General features: G+C 46.4%; 1 protein-coding gene across 2 annotated transcripts in view; it reads right to left on the reverse strand.

Moving 5' to 3' along the window:
- Positions 1-215: 215 nt before the first annotated feature.
- Positions 216-21,674, reverse strand: part of smyd5 (SMYD family member 5) — a 36,582-nt gene continuing 15,123 nt past the window's right edge. For both annotated transcript variants that reach the window (XM_073042058.1, XM_073042059.1), the window contains 9 exons: positions 21,312-21,381; positions 18,196-18,300; positions 15,596-15,658; positions 15,104-15,174; positions 12,652-12,758; positions 6,571-6,627; positions 5,239-5,333; positions 4,016-4,086; positions 216-2,349 (listed from right to left, as the gene is read on the reverse strand). In XM_073042058.1, the coding sequence (XP_072898159.1) occupies positions 2,205-2,349; positions 4,016-4,086; positions 5,239-5,333; positions 6,571-6,627; positions 12,652-12,758; positions 15,104-15,174; positions 15,596-15,658; positions 18,196-18,300; positions 21,312-21,381 (784 nt within the window). In that variant the 3' untranslated portion in view covers positions 216-2,204. The remainder of the gene's footprint in view (positions 2,350-4,015; positions 4,087-5,238; positions 5,334-6,570; positions 6,628-12,651; positions 12,759-15,103; positions 15,175-15,595; positions 15,659-18,195; positions 18,301-21,311; positions 21,382-21,674) is intronic.

Below are 21,674 nucleotides of genomic sequence, written 5' to 3' on the forward strand. Positions count from 1 at the left end.
AGATTCACCACCCTCTAGCTACAGAAATTCCTCATCTCAATGCTAAACAGGCACCCCTCCCCTCTGGTCCTAGACTCCCCCCAAAAGGAAATATCCTCTCCACACTCAATCTATCTAGGCCTTTCAATATGCAAGTCTTGGATCACCCCCTACCCCCATTCTTGTAAACTTCAGTGATAGGAAGAGTATGGGGGTAAGAGAGAGAGAGTGCATGTGCAGGGGGGGGGGAGGAGGGTGGGAGGTGTGCGTGTGGGGGCAGGGAGGAGAGAGGGAGAGAACCCTTTATCGAGTGAACTAGGTGCACATCACTAGTTTGGGACAATGATTGATATCGTCTGCTGCTTTATCACTAACCTAGTGATGGTCCAACTAATCAACGCTATGTCTGTCGTAAGAAAAGTGTTTATATAGAGTCTCTTTCTCTCCACTTTATGTAACATAAAAATACTCAATTTTCCCTTGGTGTCCTCTCGAGCCTCATTGTCTCCTGTGGGTGTGGGACTTTCAGAACCTCGGCAGCTCCAAAGATAATCTTCTCCAAGGATTGTGGAGAGGCTTGTGAGTTCATCAGGTTCTGACAGCAATGCCATCTGCTAGGGTCAGGGAGAGAGTGCCAGACAAAGAGCGATCCAACCAGGACCTCAGCAGTGGTGCTGGCAGATGATGACACAGCAGAATGGCGTGAAGAGTCACTTGCATTCCGTGCCACCGGACGCTGACCCTGACCCTGGTCCGTCAAGGACTGGGCATCAGCCTCTCCCTGTTAGGCAATGTCACACAGGCATTCTTCATGAAGAGAATCCACCCCAACATCCCGATCAGCCTCTACAGCTACCTGAGGACACACCACAGACAACCCCTTCGGACATCATACTTGACCCGAGTGATCACACTACAAGGGTAAAGTCACACAAAACAACCTTGCCCTAGAGTCCCCACCCTGCACCTTTTCCTACAGCCCGGTCTGCTGCCCCAAGCCGTTTCCATCTCACTCTATACCTTCTCCCTGACAAGCACCCTTTTTACGGGGAGGGAGTCGTGTGGGAACAGACACCCGAGTCAGTAGTGAACTCCCTGCTGGGCAGTAACATCCTGTGTGTAAACCAGCGCACGGGTTGGCTCCATACTTGGTGATGATCATCGCTCAGTGGAAGGAGGGGCCAGCTGGCCACCAATGGCCACAGGCCACTGCCCTTCAGCACAGGGTCCAGTACCTCTGGGACTCCCGGTGGGAGACAACCCTTCAGACAGCTACGAGCTCCCCTGAAACATTGAAGTACCTTCTGCACAACACAGATGCTATGATATTGTGCACTCTTTTGTTCATACAGACACACTCACAGTCCACCTGGGGCACCACCACAGCAATAGTGGATAGTGCAACACTATTACAGCCCAGGACACTGGAGTTTAGAGTCAAACCCCGACAGTAAGGAGTTTGTATGTTCTCCCTGTAATGGTATGAGTTTCCTCCAGGTGCACCGGTTTCCCCCCACAGTCCAAAGACATACCGGTTGCTAGGTTAATTGGTCATTGTAAATTTGTCCTGTGATTAGACTAGATGGGTTGTTGGAGGATGTGATGTGTTGAGCTGGAAGGGCTTGTTCCACGCTCTATCTCCAAATAAATAAATCACATATCGACCTCTTGCATGTGCGCGCGCACACACGATCACACATTCCTCTCTTCAACAAACACATGCACATTGTGGGTTGAAACGATTTTTAAACATAATTTTTGAGCAGTTTGATAATGAATGGAAGTTCTGCCAAAAGCCAGTACCTTTCCCACAGTAGACCCAGTCTGATCCTCCACGGCTGAAGGAGACAGACCTCACTGTAACCCCAGCACCCTCCCTCCTTCCCTTCCTGCAAGTGTGAACCCCAGGCCATCCCTTCCCAGTGGGTCCTCCCAACACTGGGTGCAGCCCATTGGCACAGACTGCAGCAAGACCTGCCTGCTTCATCCACTGCCAGGAGCAGATACCCAGGGTGGGCACAGCCCCCTCCTCAACCTGGCCTACCCAAACCAGCAAAGTCCAGAGACCAGAGAGCAGACCGGTAAGTTGGCCGGTGTGAGGCGGAGCAAGTACATTGTACAGAGACTGGTTGATGTGTGATGAATAGTTGGGTGTGGTTATTGCATTACTGATACAAAGCTTGCTCATCCACTCTCTTTGCTGGACTCCTGCTGCTGGTGCATGTTTAAACGTCTGTCATCTCGTCCTCCAGCTCAGCGCCCTCCGCCTCACCCTCCACCTCTTCCTCCTCCTCCTCTTCTGATGTCAAGTCCGGGTCACCTGCCTGAGCCACGCACTTCGGACAGGAGCAGACGAACAGATAGTTCTCCCTTTGAGAGATAACATGGATTTTAGACACAGAGTGAAGCTCCCTCTACACCATCCCATCACACACCCCCGACCCGGGGTCAGATTTAGAGTGAAGCTCCCTCTACACTGTCCCATCACACACCCTCAGGGTCAGACACAGAGTGAATCTCCCTCCACACTGTCCCATCACACACTCCCGGGGTCAGACACAGAGTGAAGCTCCCTCTACACTGTCCCATCACACACTCCCGGGGTCAGACACAGAGTGAAGCTCCCTCCCCACTGTCCCATCACACACTCCCGGGGTCAGACACAGAGTGAATCTCCCTCCACACTGTCCCATCACACACTCCCGGGGTCAGACACAGAGTGAAGCTCCCTCTACGCTGTCCCATCACACACTCCCAGGATTTAATAAGAACTTGAGCAGCAACTTTTCCTTTATACATACAGAGGGTGGTAGCTGTATGGAGCCCGCTGACAGAGGAAGTGGTGGAGGCAGGTACACTAGATATATTGGCCAGGTTTGTGACTGACATGACAAAGGGTCAAGATAAGGGAAAAACTGAATTAGTGTGAAGATATAAACAAAAGAGATTCTACAGATAATCAGAGAACACTACAGCACAGAAACAGGCCCTTCAGCCCATCTAGTCCATTCTGTCCATTCCCACTGACCTGCACCCAGACCACAGCCCTCCATTCCTCTGGCACTTTGTTCCACATTCTCACCACCCTCCAAGTGACAAAGTTTCCTTAAGTATTTCACTTTTCACCTTTAACCTATGACCTCTGGTTCTAGTCTCACCCAACCTCAGTGGAAATAGCCTGCTTACATTCAGCCTATTATCTTCGTCATCAGGTGCTGTGGGCGATTATGGTCTATTTATACCCTCATAATTTTGTATTCCTTTATCAAATCTCCAATCATTTTTCAATGCTTTAGAAAATAAAGTCCAAACCTATTCAACCTTTCCATAAAACTCTGGTTCTCAAGTCCCGACAACATACTTGTAAATTTCCTCTCTACTTTTTCAAACTTACTGAGATCTGTCCTATAGGTCGGTGTCTAGAACTGCACACAATACTCCAAATTAGTCCTCACCAGCACTTACACACCTTCAACATAACATCCCATCTCCTGTATTGATGATGGATGCGGGAAATATTCAGCAACGCACAAAATGCTGCAGGAACTCAGCAGGAAAAGTGTCAACATTTTGGGCCAAGATGCTTCATGAGGACTGGATAGAAGGGGGCAGAAGCCAGGATAAGGTGTGAAAGAGGGAAAACGATACAAGCTGACAGGTGACAGCTGAGATCAGGTGAGGGGGAAGGTGGGTGGGGGTGGTGAAATGAAAAGCTGGGAGGTGATTGGTGGAAGAGGTGAAGGGCTGAAGGAGAAGGAATCTGATAGGAGGGACTGTGGGAGAAAGGGAAAGAGGAGGGGAACCAGAGGGAGGTGATGGGCAGGTGAGAGAGGAACCAGAGGAAAAAAAGAGAAGGGGGGGGTAAAATTATTAGAGATTAGAGAAATTGATGTTAATGCTGTCAGGTTGGAGGCGACCCAGAATATGAGGTGACCTCCAACCCAAGAGGGGAAGTGTGGCTCCCTGTGCCGGGGGAGGTGAGGGGGAGGCGAGGGAACCTGCGTCGGGGGCAAGGGGGAGGTGAGGGTAACTCTACCTGAGGATTTTGTTCCGTGAGTGTCTACCTCGCTCGCGCTGGCAGCAGTCCAGGTACGTGATGCAGATCTCCTGTAGAAACATGAAAGTTATCAAAATTCAGGTGGATCTGCATGGTCACAAGAGATTCTGCAGATACCAGAAATCTGCAGAATAGGATAGTATGGTAACGTAGTGGCTTGCATAATGCGTCACTGTGCCAGCAATCACGGTTCAATACCTGCCTCTGTCTGTAAAGAGTTTATACATTCTGCCCCTGAAAGATTCCTCCAGGTGCTCTGGTTTCCCTCCATATTTCAAAGATGTACAATTACTTGCAATGAACTGTTGGCATGCTACAATAGTAAGGTGGCATACAGGGAAGAAGTCATCTCTCTGAGAATGGTGTCAAGAAAACAATCTCTCCCTCAACATCGCAAAAATAAAGGAGCTGGTTGTGGACTACAGGAGGAATGGGGACGGGTTAACCCCTATTGACATCAATGGATCTGGGGTTGAGAGAGCTTTAAGTTCCTCAGCATCCACATCACCGAGGACCTCATATGGTCTGTACACACCAGTGTGTGTGAAAAAAGGGCCCAAAGGATCATTGGGGACCTCAGTCACCCCAACCACAACCTATTCCAGATGCTACCATCTGAGAAATGGTACCGCAGCGTAAAAGCCAGGACCAACAGGTTCATCCACCAGACCATCAGACTGATTAACTCACACTGAGCTGAGTGTATTTCTATGTCGCATTGACTGTTCTATTTATTATAACTTATTATCAATTACTATGATTGCACATTTAGATAGAGATATAATGTAAAGATTTTTACTTCTCATATATGTGAAGGATTTAAGAAATAAAAGTCGATTCAGTTCAATCCTAGGACTGTGTTGGTCATTGATTCAAATGTTGCATTTCACTGAATATTTCAATATATATGTGACAAATAAAAATAATCTCTAAATTAACCCACTGATCTTGTTGAAGAGCGACACACACAAAATGCTGGAGGAACTCAGCAGGTCAGGCAGATCTATGGAGGGGAATAAACAGTCAATGTTTTGGGTTCAAATGTACTGAGTTCCTCCAGCATTTTGTGTGTGTTGCTCTGCATTTCCAGCATCTGCTTACTAATACTTGTGGAAGGGCGAGTTGATTTGGAGGGCGAGGTGTCTGCCTGCTGGTGTTATACTCAGGTGTTGAGACGAATGGACACGGTGACAGGACCTCACCTCCCCAGCCGCAATATCCTGTAGTGCCGTCAGGTGAAGGAGGAAATTGTTTTCTGGGAAAGACGTTTCAGCATTGGGGATACAGCTGTGGTTACCTGTAGCAGAGGTCAAAGGTTACACACATGTTCACACCACCTCACCCCACCCTTCACTGGCCCCTGCACCCCACCCCTCAGCTGACCGGATGTGATTCCATCGGCACTGTACTCCAGCAACAAATTGACCAATCCAGTGACTTTAGAACAATACCACATTAGAGTAACAAACACTTGGCGACCAGCATTGTGCCTCAATGTCACGTAGTGAGATAACTGACAGCATCCCCACTAACATTGCTAGCTCCCTCACACTGTCCCTCAGTGACCCCTCTCTCCCAGCACCCTGAATCACTGACGGTATCCCCACTGACGTTAATCCAGCTCCCTCACACTGTCCCTGTGACCCCTCTCCCCCAGCACCGTCACTGACGGTATCCCCACTGATGTTAATTCAGCTCCCCCACATTGTCCCTCAGTGACCCCTCTCCCTCACCACCCTGAATCACTGACGGTATCCCCACTGATATTAATTCGGCTCCCTCACACTGTCCCTCAGTGACCCCTCTTTCCCAGCACCCTGTATCACTGATGGTATCCCCACTGACGTTAATTCAGCTCCCCCACACCAAACCTCAGTGACCCCTCTCTCCCAGCACCCTGTATCACTGACGGTATCCCCACTGACATTAATTCAGCTCCCCCACACTGTCCCTCAGTAACCTCTCCCCCAGCACCCTGAATCACTGACGGTATCCCCACTGACGTTAATCCAGCTCCCTCATACCAAACCTCAGTGACCCCTCTCCCCCAGCACCCTGAATCACTGACGGTATCCCCACTGATATTAATTCAGCTCCCTCACACTGTCCCTCAGTAACCTCTCCCCCAGCACCCTGTATCACTGACAGTATCCCCACTGACGTTAATTCAGCTCCCCCACACTGTCCCTCAGTAACCTCTCCCCCAGCACCCTGTATCACTGACGGTATCCCCACTGACGTTAATTCAGCTCCCCCACACTGTCCCTCAGTAACCTCTCCCCCAGCACCCTGTATCACTGACAGTATCCCCACTGACGTTAATCCAGCTCCCTCATACCAAACCTCAGTGACCCCTCTCCCCCAGCACCCTGTATCACTGACGGTATCCCCACTGATATTAATCCAGCTCCCTCACACAGTTCTTCAGTCATATGGGACAAATTCATTGCCCTATGGGGAGAATGGTAAGCTTGCTTTGACAGCGAGGGTGATATTATCTGTGGTAGAATCTACACATCACCTTAGTTACTTACAGCAGCTTTGCAGAAGGTACAGTCCAGATCCCTCACAGTTCAGAAACTCTCCACTCTCTGTGGGAACACCAAACCATCAGTGCATCAGTTTACACACCACTCCAGCATATCACTCACCTTCTTCCACCGGAGACACAAGAACCGCATGGTTACCTTTAAACTTCCCAGAGATTCAGTCATGGAGTAATCACAACACAGAAACAGGACCCTTGGCCATAAAACCATAGGAGCAGAATTATGCCATTCAGCCCATCTAGTCTGATCTACCATCCAATCATTGCTGATTTATTAACCCTCTCAACCCCAATGTCCTGCCTTCTCCCTGTAACCTTTGACACCCCGATTAATCAGGAATCTACCAACCTCTGCCTTAAGTAAACCCAATGACTTGGCCTCCATAGTATCTGTGGCAATGAATTCCACAGATTCACTAGTCTCTGGTTGAAAAAACATTCTCATCTCTGTTCTAAATGGACATCCCTTAATTCTGAGACTGGCCCCCCTGGTCTTACACTCCACATCCAGTTTATCCAGATCTTTCAGTGTTCGATAGGTTGCAATGAGACCTTCCCTCATTCTTCCGAGCAGCCATCAGGCCCACAGTGAGTACAGGCCCACAGCCATCAAATGCTCCTCGTGGGCTCAAGCCGCATCTCCAGGTTCTTGGCCTCCAGTCCACAAGGCCACACACTCTGCTCAAAACCTCACAAAACTCCCTCAGAGAGAGCAAAGTGCCAGGTCACTCAATCGGCCCAAAAACACACTATCAGAATATAAACCCCAGGTTCCAATAGAACAGGATCATATTTGCATGAAGAAGTAAAAATCGTTTTGTGAACTGTTTGAAGGACGTCACCTCTGGTTGTGTTGTTCACTGGCGCCATCTTCTTCATTGCTCATCATTCTTAGATAAGGGGTCCAAAACCGTTCACAATATTCCAAGCGCAATCTGGCCAACACGTTACAAAGTCTCAGCATTACATACTTGCTTTTTATTTTCTAGTCCTCTTGAAATGAATGCTAACATTGCATTTCCCTTCCTTACCACTGACTCAAACTGCAAGTTAACCTTTAGGGAATCCTTCACAAGGGCTCCCAAGCCCTTTTGCAGCCCTGATTTAGAAAATAGCCTTTATTTCTTCGACCTAAGCGTATGACCATGCTCTTCCCTACATTATATTCCATCTCCCACTACTTTGCCCATTCTCCTAATCTGTCAAAGTCTTTCTGCAGACGCCCTGCTTTGTCAACACTACCCGACCTATCTTTGTAACGTCCACAAACTTTGCAACAAACCCTCATCTAAATAATTGACATATAACGTAAAAAGAATCAGTGCCAACACAGACCCTTGTGGAACACCACTAGCCACTGGCAGCCAACCAGAAAAGGGCCCCTTTCTTTCCAGTCTTTGCCTCCTGCCAGTCAACTAATCTACTATCAATGCTCCACACACAAAAAGCTGGTGGAACGCAGCAGGCCAGGCAGCATCTATAGGAAGAAGTACAGTCGACGTTTCGGGCCGAGACCCTTCGTCAGGACTATCAATGCTAGTATCTTTCCTGTAATACCATGGGTTCTTATCGTGGTAAGCAGCATCATGTGTGGCAATTTGTCAAGGACCTTCTGAAAATCCAAGTAAACAACATTCACTGACTCTCCTTTGTCTATCCTGCCTGCTATTTCCTCAAAGAATTCTAACGGATTTGTCAGGCAACATTTCCTCTTTAGAAAACCATGCTGACTTTGGCCTATTTTATCATGTGCCTCCAAGTACCCTAAAATCTCATTCTTAATAATCGACTCCAACATCTTCCCAACCACTAAGGTCAAACCAACTGGCCAATAATTTCTGTTCTTCTGCCTCTCTCCCTTCTTGAAGAGTGAAGTGACATCTGCAATTTTCTGGTCTTCTGAAACCATTCCAGAATCTACTGTTTCTTGAAAGCTCACTTCTAATGCCGCACAATTTTTATGGCTATGTCTTTCAGAACCCTGGGGTGTACGCCATTTGGTCCAGATAGCTTATCTACCTTCAGGCTTTTCAGCTTCCCAAGCACCTTCTCCTTACTAAGAACAACTACACTCACTTCTGCCCTGACACACTCAAATTTCAGGCATAGTGTTGGTGTCTTCCACAATGAAGATGGATACAAAATACTTAAGTTCATCTGCCATTTCTTTCTCCCCCATTACTACCTCTCCAGTGGTCTGCTATCCACTCTCACCACTCTTTTACTCTTTCTATATCTGAAAATTATTTGGCACCTTCTTTTATATTATTGGCTAACTCACCTCCATATTTCAGCTTTTCTCTCTTATGGCTCTTTTAGTTGGCTTCTGTTAATTTTTTTTTAAAGCTTCTGAATCCTCTAACTTCCCATTCATTTTTGTCTATTATATGCCCTCTCTTTTGCTCTTAAGTTGTCATTGACTTCCCTTGTCAATCATGGTTGCCTCACCCTCCCTTTAGAATACTACTTCTTCTTTGGGATGCATTTATCCAGTGCCTTCCAAATTTCCCCCCAGAAACACCAGGCATTGCTGCTCTGCCATCATCCCTGATAGTGTCCCCTTCCAATTAACTTTAGCCAGCTCCTTGTCATGGCTCTGTCAATTCCCATTACTCCACTGTAATACTGATAGTTGTTTTTATTTTCTCCCCTATCAAACTGCAGGGTGAATTCTATCATATTATGATTTCTGCCTCCTAAGGGTTCCTTTATCTTAAGCTTCCTAATCAAACCTGGATCTGAGGGGGACCAATGTTCTTGCAGGCAGATTTACTAGAGATGTTGGGAGTGGTTTAAACTAATATGGCAGGGGGATGGGAACCAGTATGACAGAGCTGAGGATGAGCCAGCAGGTTTACAATAGATGATGGGTGTAACATGAATGTAAGGAAGGACAAGCCAGTGATTGGGTACAAATGCAGACAGAGCAAAGGGTTAATTTGTACCACAGAGGCAAAATTCAAAAGGGCGAAGAGTGCAGGACTTAAGGTGCTGTATTTAAATGTGCATAGAATTTGGAATAAGGTGGATGTACTCGTAGCACAACTAGAGATTGGTTGGTATGACATCGTGGGCATCACTTGGTCGTGGATGAACGAAGGCCAAAGTTGGGAGCTTAACATCAAATGATATACTTTGTATCGAAAGAACAGGCAGGAAGGCGTAGGTGGTGGTGTGGCATTGTTGGTAAGAGATGGAATTACATCTTTAGAAAGAGGTGACATATGATCAGAGAATGTTGAATCTTTGTGGGTGGAGTTAAGAAATTGCAAAGGAATCATATATAGGCCGCCAAATAGTAGCCAAGATGTGGGGTTAAAATTGCAAACAGAGCTGGAAAAGGCATGAAATAAGGGTAATGACACAATTGTAATAGGGACTTCAATATGCAAGGCGATTGGGAAAATCAGGTTGGTGTTGGATCACAGAAAGGGAACTTGTTCAATGCTTACAAGATGGCTTTTTAGAGCAGCTTGTGCTTGAGCCTACTCGAGGAAAGGCCATCTTAGATTGGCTGTTCTGTAATAACCCAGATTTTATTAGGCAGTTTATTGTATTAATATTGTAATTTGAGAGAGAGAAGCATAGCTCACACGTATCAGTATTGCAATGGAATAAAGGGAATTACAGAGGCATGAGAGAGGAGCTTGCCCAGGTGGATTGATGAGGGGAAGACAGCAGAGCAGAGATGGCTGAAGTTTCTGGGAATAGTTCACAAGGCGCAGGATAGATACGTCCCACAGAGGAAGTCGTCAAATGGCAGGGGTAGGCAACCATGGTTGACAAGGGAATTTAGAGACTGTATAAAAGCCAAGGAAAGGGCATATAAGGTAGCAAAGGTGAGTGGGAAGTCGGACGATTGGGAAGCTTTTAAAATCCAACAAAAGGCAACTAAAAAAGCTATAAGAAGAGAAAAGATGAAATATGAAGGCAGACTAGACAATAATATAAAGCAGGATACCAAAGGTATTTTCAGATATATAAAGAGTAAAAGGGAGGTAAGAGTTGATATTGAACCACTGGAAAATGATGCTAGTGAGGAAGTAATGGGAGATAAAGAAATGGCAGATGAACTTGATGGGTACTTTGCATCAGTTTTCACCATGGAAGACACTCGAAGTGTGTCTTCTCTCCAATTAGATAATACTCACTGCCTCCTGCCTGTCAGCCATTCCGATATCCACGCCAGTATCTTTCCTTTAATGCCAAAGGATTTTATTTTGTTAAGCAGCCTCATGTGTGGCACCTTATCAAACGCCTTCTGAAAATCCAAGTGAATGACACCCACTGCCTCTCCTTTGTCCATCCTGCTTGTTACTTCCTCAAAGAACTCTAACAGATTTGTCAGGCAAGATTTCCCTTTACAGAAATCATGCTGACTTTGACTTATTTTATCATTAGTCTCCAAGTACCTCGAAACCTCAACCTTATAAGAATCCAACACTTTTCCAGCCACTGAGGTTTGGCTAACTGGCCTATAATTTCCTTTCTTTTCCCTCCCTCCCTTCTTCAAGAGTGGAGTGACTTTTCTAATCCTCCAGTCCTCCGGGACCATGCCAGAATCAAGTGATTCTTGAAAGTTCATCACTAACGCATCCGTTATCTCTTCAGCAACCTGGATGTAGTCCAGCTGACTTATCCACCTTAAGACCGCTGAGTTTGCCGAGCACTTTTTCCTTTGTAATAGCAATAATAGCCGTAATATTTCACATAATTTTAAATGCTTCTATAATGTCAGTCCTCAATCTCAGATTCCAAGGAATAAGGACCTAACCTGGCCAACCTCTCCCTGTAACTCAGGCTGGCAACGTCCTTGTAAATATTTTCTGCGGTCTTTCCAGTTGAACCACGGCTTTAATTTAAGATGAATTAAATTAATAAACCTTAAGTAAAAGTTGCTTCACATGCAGCGTGAGGCTGTATGAGTAAACAACTGCAATGTAATGTCCAAGTTCCTGTACTCAGTTCCCTGATTGATGAAAACCAACGTACTAAACACATTCTTCTCCACCCTCTCTACCTGGTGAGTACCTATATACTTCTATGCCTAGGTACCTTAGCTACCTAAGCCCATCACCCCTCTGTGGCAAGAAAGTATGTGCCGGCATTGGAGAGGGTCCAGAGGAGGTTCATAAGAATAATCTTGGTAATGATAGGCTTAACACAAGGAGCGTTCGATGGCTCTGGGCCTGTACTTGCTGAAGTTTAGAAGAATTGTGGGGAGATCTCATTGAAACCTATCAAACATTGAAAGACCTAGAGAGACGTGCAGTGGATGTTTCCAATATTGGGGAAGTCTAAGACCAGAAACTAAATTCCACAGCCTCGAAGTATAACAGGGTTCCCAACCTTTGTAATGCCATGGACCCCTACCATTAACCGAGTGGTCCTTAGACAAGTTGGGAACCCCTGGAATAGAACAGCACCCCTTCAGAAGGCAGATGTGGAGGAATTTCTTTAGCCAGTGGGTGGTGAATCTGTGGAATTCATTGTCACAGACACTGTGGAGACCAAGTCATTGGGTATGTTTAAAGCAGAGGTTGATAGGTTCTTCACTAGAACATAGAATAGTACAGCACAGTACAGGCCCTTCGGCCCACAATGTTGTGCTGACCCTTAAACCCTGCCTCCCATATAACCCCTCACCTTAAATTCCTCCATATACCTGTCTAATAGTCTCTTAAATTTCACTAGTGTATCTGCCTCCACCACTGACTCAGGCAGTGCATTCCACACACCAACAACTCTCTGAGTGAAAAACCTTCCTCTAATATCCCCCTTGAACTTCCCACCCCTTACCTTAAAGCCATGTCCTCTTTTACTGAGCAGTGGTGTCCTGGGAAAGAGCCGCTGGCTGTCCACTCTACCTATTCCTCTTAATTAGACTCCTCTTACTAGTCAGGGCATCAAGGGTCATATGGAGAAGGCAGGAGAATGGAGATGAGAGAGAAAATAAATCAGACGTGATGGAATGGCAGACAAGACTCAAATGGGCTGAATGGCCTAATTCTGGTCCTATGTCTTATGGCTTAACAAAGCTGGAGGTTATACAGAAGCAGGCTCCTACCTCTCTCGATATCTTTGTACAGCTGGTCGATGAAGCCATCCAGCTCTTCTCGAAGCAGTGCAGGAAGCTCGAGGGCGTCACAACCGTGGACCCACTGACTCAGTGAACTGTCGGAACAAGAGCAGGAACAACCCACTCAGCAAACAAGTTCACCATTCAGCCCTTTGAGACAGTAACAGGAGTTTGTTGGCAGCAACAAACGGCTGTCCACACCTGTCATTTGTTTATTTATTTTAAATATAGTGCAGAACAGACCCTTTGAGCTGCATGGCCAGCAACACCGAATTTAACCTCAGCCTCGTCATGGGACAATTTACAATTAACCTACCGACCAGTATGTTTTTGGACTGTGGGAGGAGACCACAGCACCGGAGGTAATAAGAGATTCTGCAGATGCTGGAAATCCAGAGCAACACACACAAAATGCTGGAGGAACTCAGCAGGTTAGGTGGCACTTAAGGAAATGAATACGGGGAGAATGGGGTTGAGACAAAAAATAAATCAATTTAAAATGGTGGAGCAGACTCGATGCAACAATGATCCTAATTCTGCTCCTATGTCTTACGGACTGTAGACCCCTGCCCTTGTGGTTCTGGTGAGTTTGAGAGATGGCTATCTCTGTCGTCCGGCTGGAATTCACCCACATTGACGACCGATGGCTTATTTCCTCTTGATGCTTGACATCAATACAGAGAATTATGGACAGAGGGTGTGTTCTGTGCAGGAGACAAGAAGCTAAGAAGGTCTGTGAGGGTGGGAAGTGGGGTAAGAGAAATTGTTGATATTGGCAGGAGTCAATCAGCCTGGCCTGGAGCTGTACCAGGAACACAACTAAAAAGAAACAACTTACAACTTGCAATACTCATTGTTCATACAACGGAGAAACATTCCTTTCTGAGAAAGCCCGCTAGTATCTAAATTCCAGAAATCCCTCTTTTCTAGGATTTTAATCATTAAATTTGATTTTTGTGAGAGTGCAGCTCTGACATAAACCATTTATTAGGTCCATAGTTCATTAAATGTGGCAGCACAGGTAGATAGGGTCGCAAAGCTTTTTGGCACATTCGCCCTCATAATTCGAATTATTGAGTACAGGGGATGCGATGTTATGGTTAAGTTGTACAAGACATTGGAGAGTTCTCATTTGGAGTATTGTGTGCAGTTTTGGTCACCTACCTACAGGAAAGACGTAAACAAGGTTGACAGAGTACAGAGAAAATTTACAAGGACGTTGCCGGGTCTGGAAGACCTGAGTTATAAGGAAAGATTAAATAGGTTAGGGCTTCATTTCTCGGAACATAGAAAATTGTGGTGAGATTTGATAGAGGTGTACAAAATTATGAGGGATATAGATTGCATAAATGCAAATAAGCCTTTTCCACTGAGATTGGGTGGAACTCCAACTAGAGGTCATGGGTTAGGGGTGAAAGGTGATAAGTTTAAGGGGAATACGAGGGGAAACTTCTTCACTCAGGGAGTCATGAGAGTGTGGAATGAGCTGTCAGCACAAGTGGTGCACATGAGCTCGATTTCAAAGTTTAGGAGAAGTTTGCCTAGGTACACGGGTGGTAGGGGTACGGAGGGCTATGGACCTGGTGCAGGTCGATGGGAGTAGGCAGTTTAAATGGTTCGCCATGGAGTAGATGGGCTGAAGGACCTTTTTCTGAGTCTATGTCAGACAGTATTTACGGAAATTAATAAACAGTCAACATTTTGGGCCTAGACCCTTCTTCAGGACTAGAAAGGAAGGGGGAAGATGCTAGAATAAAAAGGTGGGGGGGGGGGAGGGGAATGAGGATAACTAAAAGGTGATGGGTGAAGCCATGTTGTTGGGAAAGGTAAAGGGCTGGAGAAGAAGGAATCTGATAGCAGAGGTGAGTGGACCATAGGAGAAACGGAAGGAGGGGCAACAGGGGAAGGCGAGGGGAATAAGTATGAGGTCAGAGTTACTGAATCAGCAAGACACCACCTTGTCTGAGAGAAGCCAGTAGCTTGAAATAGAACACACACAAAATGCTGGAGAAACGTGGCAGGTCAAGCAGCATCAATGGAATTAAGTAAACAGCCAACGTTTTGGGTCAAGACCACCATTCCAATGAAGCTTTAAGTACTGGGAGGATGGAAGGGAGTATCACTGGGAGAAGGAAGCATGTGGAGAGAGTGCGGAAAAGCTACCTGGATCGATTGGTTGGTTTATTGCTGTCACAAGTAGTTGTAGAGCACCACAGCACAGAAACAGGCCCTTTGGCCCATCTAGACCATGCCGAACTATTACTCTGCCTAGTCCCATCCACTTATACCATAGCCCTCCATACCCCTTCTCTTAAATGTTGGAATCAAACCTATGGTCTGTGTTAACAGCTGACCCCTAGTTCCCAATTCTCCAACAAGAGGAAGGATGAGGAGTTTCTGGGCTCTCCCCAACACCAGTGGTTACTGGGTCACAGCTCACCTGGTGCCAATCCCTTGTCCATTAGTTCCAACCAAAGCAAACAATGAGCGGAAACCATCCGGGGAAAACCACTGCAGGAGAGCGAGAGAGCTTGTGAGAGTGAGGCTCGCAGAGGGAGGGAGAAAGACATACAAAAGTTCAAAGTTAATTTATTATCAAAGTGCATATACATTGAGTACTCATACTTGAAATGTGTGGGGCTGGAAATGTTTTGGATTTGTTTTTGGAGGTTATGGGGAGGAGGAGGAGGAGGAGGGGTGTGGGCAGAGGGAGCTTCGTGAAAGGGGGAGGTACGGAATGAGGAGGAATGGGAAGAAAAGCGGGGAGTGGGACTAAGGGAGGGTTTGAACAAGGTGAGGGGAGGACAGGAGAAGGGATGGGGTGGTAAAGCATGAAATCACGATGAAGAACATAGCTGGAAGGTGTCGTTTCTATCTGGAACCTCACTAACCCAGTTCAGTCTTTAGTTTAGCCCTCGGTCAGAGAGTTTACCTGGCTGATGCTGTCCTCGTATAGCGCATCGGTGAAGAGCTGCCGTAGCGTTTCCAACTGACCCTGGTTGAAAGCAGCAAGATATTAGACCACATGAGGGAAGAATTTATTTTTATCAGAGATACATCACGGTATCAGGCCCTCCCGGCCCAAAGAGCCTGCACCACACAATTACACCCACATGACCAATTAACCCGTACATTTTTGGAATGGAATGTGGGAGGAAACTGGAGCATCCGGAGGAAATGGGGAAAACAGACCAGCTCCTTACAGACGGTGATGGGAACTGAACCCTGATCACCAATTTCTGTCGCTATAAAGTGTTGTGCTAACCACTACGTTACTGGGCCACTGCTCATTTAGACTTGACCGAGTTAAATTTCATCTGCCACCTTTTTGCTCACATTCCTAGTTCATCTAGATTCTAGACAAAACTCTTCACCCACCTCACAAGAACCCTGTTGTCATCTTTACCTTTCCCACCCACCCACCTGGTTTCACCTATCACCTTCCTGCAAATCCTCCTTTCTCTGCCCCCATTTTTTTAGTCTGGTGTCTTCCCCCTTCCTTCCTAGTCCTGGAGGAGGATCTTAGCCTGAAATAGTGACTGCCCGTTCATTTTCATGGACTCTGATGAGTTCCTGCAGCATTTCGTGTGTGTAACCTTGTCATCTGCACATTCACTAATCATGTCACCTACACCTTGCCCAAAGCATTAAAATAGATGAGAAACAGTGGACCCAGAACTGACCCCTAGGACCCACCTCTGGTCACAGGACTCTGATCTGAAAGACAATTCTCAACTACAGTTGTCCTGCTACAGGAAAGCTGGCATTCAGCTGGAAAGAGCACAGAGGAGGTTTATGAGAATGTGGCCAGAGCAGTTGAAGGAGTGAGTTATGGAGAGTGTCTGAGCTACAGTTTAGCAGAACAGGTTGGGGTGGGACCTTACAGAGGTGTATAAGGTCATGAGGGAGGCACACTGATATGGTGAGTGAGCAGTCTTGTTCCCCAGGGCTAGGGAATTAAGAACTAGGATTATGGTGAGAGGGGAGAGATTTATTAGGAACCTGAGGGGCTACGTTTTCATCCCGAGGATGATTGATATATGGCAGGGAGTGATATATGTCTGGGGAAGTGGTTAGGCAGGAACATTAACAACATACGTGGGCAGGTAGCTGGACAGGAAAGGTTTAGAGGTATTTGGGCCAAACAGAAGCAAATAGGACTGTCTGAGCGAAGGGCGCTGAGTAGGCTACGATCAATTATGGAAAACTCTGAACATCCTCTACATAGCACCATCCAGAGACAGAGAAGCAGTTTCAGCGACAGGTTACTATCGATGCAATGCTCCTCAGACAGGATGAAGAGGTCAATACTCCCCAATGCCATTAGGCTTTACAATTCTACCGCCAGGACTTAAGAACTTTTTTTTTTAAAAGCTATTATTAATGCTTTTTGAGATAGTGATTTAGATGCATATTATATTTTTTTACTGAGTTAAGTATTGTATGTAATTAGTTTTGCTACAACAAGTGTATGGGACATTGGAAAAAAGTTGAATTTCCCCATGGGGATGAATAAAGTATCTATCTATCTATCTATCTATCTATCTAGATGCAAATCCTGGTCAGCATGCACCAGCTTGGCTGAGGGGCCTGTATCTGTGCTGTATGACTCTAAATCCTGTTCATTAGAATCATTTCCAGTAACTTTCCCACCACTGTAGCTCCCTGGTTTGTCCATGCAGCCCATCTTAAATAAAGGCACAACAGCAGCCATCCTCCGCCTTCCGATAACTCACCTATGAATAACAAAGGTACAAGACTCTGCCACAACTCCAACTATCTCCTGTCTTTCTTCCAAGATCCTAGGACATGTCTAGTCAGGATCACACCTTCAAATATATAAACCTCTTCATCCAGATTTCTCTCAAAGTTGCCTCACAAGTTGTTAGGGTGGTTAAGAAGGCTTATGGTGTGTTGGCCTTCATGAGTTGGGGGTCGGGGTGGGATTGAGTTCAAAAGGGAATGTTGTAATTCTATAAAACCCTGGTTAGACCACCCTTGGTACTGTGTTCATTTCTGGTCCCTCATTATAGGAAGGGAGTGGAAGCTTAAGAGATGGTAGAGAGGAGATTCACCAGGATGTTGCCTGGATTAGAGAGCAAGTCTTATGAGGACAGGACTACTGAGCTAGGGCTTTTGTCTTGGGAGGATGAGAGGTGTCTTGATAGAGATGTACAAGATGATAAGAGGAATAGATTGAGTGGACAGCCAGAGACTTTTTCCCTAGGGTAGAAATGGCTAACGAGGGGGCAAAATTTTAAGGTGATTGGAGAAAAACATTTGGGGGGTGGGGGTGGAGTGTCAGAGGCAAGTGTGTTTTTAAAAACACAGAGAGTGGCGAGTGTGTGGAACACACTGTCGCGGTGGTGATAGAGGCAGATACATCAGGGACATTTAAGAAACACTCGTTGATATGGCTCAGGATATCAGCAATCCCTCCCCCGAATTCACTGGCTTCCATGTCCATCTCCACAGTAAATACAAAGAGTGGTATTAATGTAGTGAATGTGGCAACATCGGTGAAGTACACACCTTGAACTTGTCTCCAATCAGTTTATGAACTATCTCCTCCTCCTCATTGGCTGTTCGACTGCAGAACTGAGAGAAGAGCCTTATCCAGCGACTTTTGTCTTTTGCCTTTAGGGAGAAAGTGACATAGGTATATGTTGAGTTACACCTGCCCTGATATCGCTCAACCACCAACCCCACCCCATGTCCCCATCCATAGTCAGAGTCATAGAACAGGAACAGGAAATGGGCCTTTGGCCACTGGGTTCAGCTTCAGCAACGGCGTGATAAAGTAGGATTAGCATTAGTGACTAATAAAGTAGACTCTCACATGGTGGATTGGATAGTGGACTACTTGACAGATAGACCTCAGTATGTGCGGTTGGGAGACTGTAGGTCTGACACGGTGGTAAGCAGCACAGGGGCGCCGCAGGGAACCGTACTCTCTCCGGTCCTGTTCACCCTGTACACATCAGACTTCCAATATAACTCGGAGTCCTGCCATGTGCAAAAGTTCGCTGATGACACGGCCATAGTGGGGTGTGTCAGGAATGGACAGGAGGAGGAGTATAGGAAACTGATACAGGACTTTGTGATATGGTGCAACTCAAACTACCTGCGTCTCAATATCACCAAGACCAAGGAGATGGTGGTGGACTTTAGGAGATCTAGGCCTCATATGGAGCCAGTGATCATTAATGGAGAATGTGTGGAGCAGGTTAAGACCTACAAGTATCTGGGAGTACAGTTAGACGAGAAGCTAGACTGGACTGCCAACACAGATGCCTTGTGCAGGAAGGCACAGAGTCGACTGTACTTCCTAAGAAGGTTGGAGTCATTCAATGTCTGTAGTGAGATGCTGAAGATATTCTATAGGTCAGTTGTGGAGAGTGCCCTCTTCTTTGTGGTGGCGTGTTGGGGAGGAAGCATTAAGAAGAGGGACGCCTCACGTCTTAATAAGCTGGTAAGGAAGGCGGGCTCTGTCGTGGGCAAAGTACTGGAGAGTTTAACATCGGTAGCTGAGCGAAGGGCGCTGAGTAGGCTACGGTCAATTATGGAAAACTCTGAACATCCTCTACATAGCACCATCCCGAGACAGAGAAGCAGTTTCAGCGACAGGTTACTATCGATGCAATGCTCCTCAGACAGGATGAAGAGGTCAATACTCCCCAATGCCATTAGGCTTTACAATTCTACCGCCAGGACTTAAGAAGCTATTATTAAAAGCTATTATTAATGCTTTTTGAGATAGTGATTTAGATGCATATCATATTTTTTTACTGAGTTAAGTATTGTATGTAATTAGTTTTGCTACAACAAGTGTATGGGACATTGGAAAAAAAGTTGAATTTCCCCATGGGGATGAATAAAGTATCTATCTATCTATCTATCTAATCTTTAATCTTTTACATCATAAAAACAAGAGAATCTGCAGATACTGGAAATCCAGAGCTACACACACAAAATGCTGCAAGAACTCAACAGGTCAGGCAGCATCTATGGAGAGGAATAATCAGTCAATCGCTACAGGGCTGAGTCCTGTCGAAGGGTCTCGATCCAAAACATTGACTGTTTATTCCTCTCCACAGATGCTGCCTAACCTGCTGAGTTGCTCCTGCAGTTTCTATGTGTTGCCCTTACAATCTTTTAAATCTCTTTCTAGAATGGTGAGATTCTCTTTTAAATCTTCATTCTAGAATGGTCAGAAAGTTCTCTAAAATCTATTTGCACCATAATATCCCTGTAGCTGTAACACTACATTTTGAATTCTGTTTTCTTTATGGTAGTGCAGTAGTTAGCATAACGCTGTACAGCGCCAGTTCAATTCCCGCCACGGTCTGTAAGGAATTTGTACGTTCTCCCCATGACCACTTGGGTTTCCTCCCACATCCTAAAGGTTAGAAGGCTAACTTGTTCGCTTGTTATGTGCCATGTCGTATGACGTAGGTGATCATGGTCTTACCATGACCATGATTGTTCTTGGCAAATGTTTCTGCAGAAGTGGTTTGCCATTGCCTTCTGGGCAGTGTCTTTACAAGATGGGCGACCCCAGCCATTATCAATACTCTGCAGAAATTGTCTGCCTGATGTCAGTGGTGGCAGAGCTTCCTGTAGAAGTAGTAGAGGCCAGTTCAGTTGTGTCATTTAAGGTAAAATTGGATAGGTATATGGACAGGAAAGGAGTGGAGGGTTATGGGCTGAGTGCGGGTAGGTGAGATTAAGAGTTCGGCACGGACTAGGAGGGCCGAGATGGCCTGTTTCCGTGCTGTGATTGTTATATGGTTATAACCAGGGCTTGTGATCTGCACCAGTTGCTCATACGACCATTCACCACCTGCCCCCATGGCTTCACGTGACCCTGATCGGGGGGGCGGGGAAGGTGGGGCTCCCACTGCTAAACAAATGCTCTTCATGGCGTGCATTTCAAACAGCCTCTGACAACCCGGTCCAACTCCTGGCCTTCACTTGTGGCATAGTTCTTATGCCCAGTGGAGCTGTTCTCACTGACAGAAGGGGCAAAGGCAGACCACTGGCACCTTATAACCAGTTGCTCTGGGCAGATGGGGCTTGTTAACCACGGATCTAGGAGAGGGAAAACTCCGATTTCAAGCCTCTGCTGCCTTGCGGCTATACCCACTCATGGGAAAGGCTTTGGTAGTAAATCCTGAGGAAGAACCCGGAGTCGGAGTTCCGAAGGCGGCTGACTGCTGTACCCAGCACTGGCACGGCAACTCCTGCGATGCTGCTGGCACCAAACTGTACCGACTTTCGTCGTTCCTTTGGACCTGTCATCAGCACGGGGGGGGGGGGGTCCCACTGCATGGGCAACAGACAGATCTCCATATCAATTCTGCCCTGGAGAAGCCACTTCTGGTGACTACCAGAGGCACAGTACCCATGGTCGACCACGACCGACGGAGGCCACACACACTTTAGTGTTGCATCTATACATAAAAAATAAACTAAATGAGCAAAGTCAGATGAGCTACCAGTCACCTACCACTTGCTGATTTTCCCCATGTTTGAATAACTTTGGTGGAAATAATTCACACCGCATATTGCATCTGACTGGAACCCACCAAATACAGCCTGTGCCCGAATCACCATCTCTGGTCCAAAGTCCAGGAGTCTCTATTTACCTGTTTCACTATGGCCACCATTCTGGCCAGTAGCATAATACTAGCCGTCTCTGGAGGGTAATGCATGCTCCTGAAACAGAGGGAGAATATTCACCATTAAACCTCACTCATTGACATGCAGATATCGACTCAGTGGCCACTTTATTAGGTACAGGAGTGGAACCCAGTGTGGTCTTCTGTTGCTGTTGCCCGTCCACTTTACGGTTTGAAACGTTGTGTGTTCAGAGAATCCTTTCTGCATATCACTGTCGTAACATGTGGCTACTGTCACCTTTCTATTGGCTCAAAAGAGTCTGGCCAGTCCCCTCTGACCTCCCTCATTAACAAGGCGTTTTCACCCACAGCACTACCGCTGATTGGATT

This window comes from Hemitrygon akajei, chromosome 4, assembly GCF_048418815.1.
Source record: "Hemitrygon akajei chromosome 4, sHemAka1.3, whole genome shotgun sequence".
Taxonomy (NCBI): domain Eukaryota; kingdom Metazoa; phylum Chordata; class Chondrichthyes; order Myliobatiformes; family Dasyatidae; genus Hemitrygon; species Hemitrygon akajei.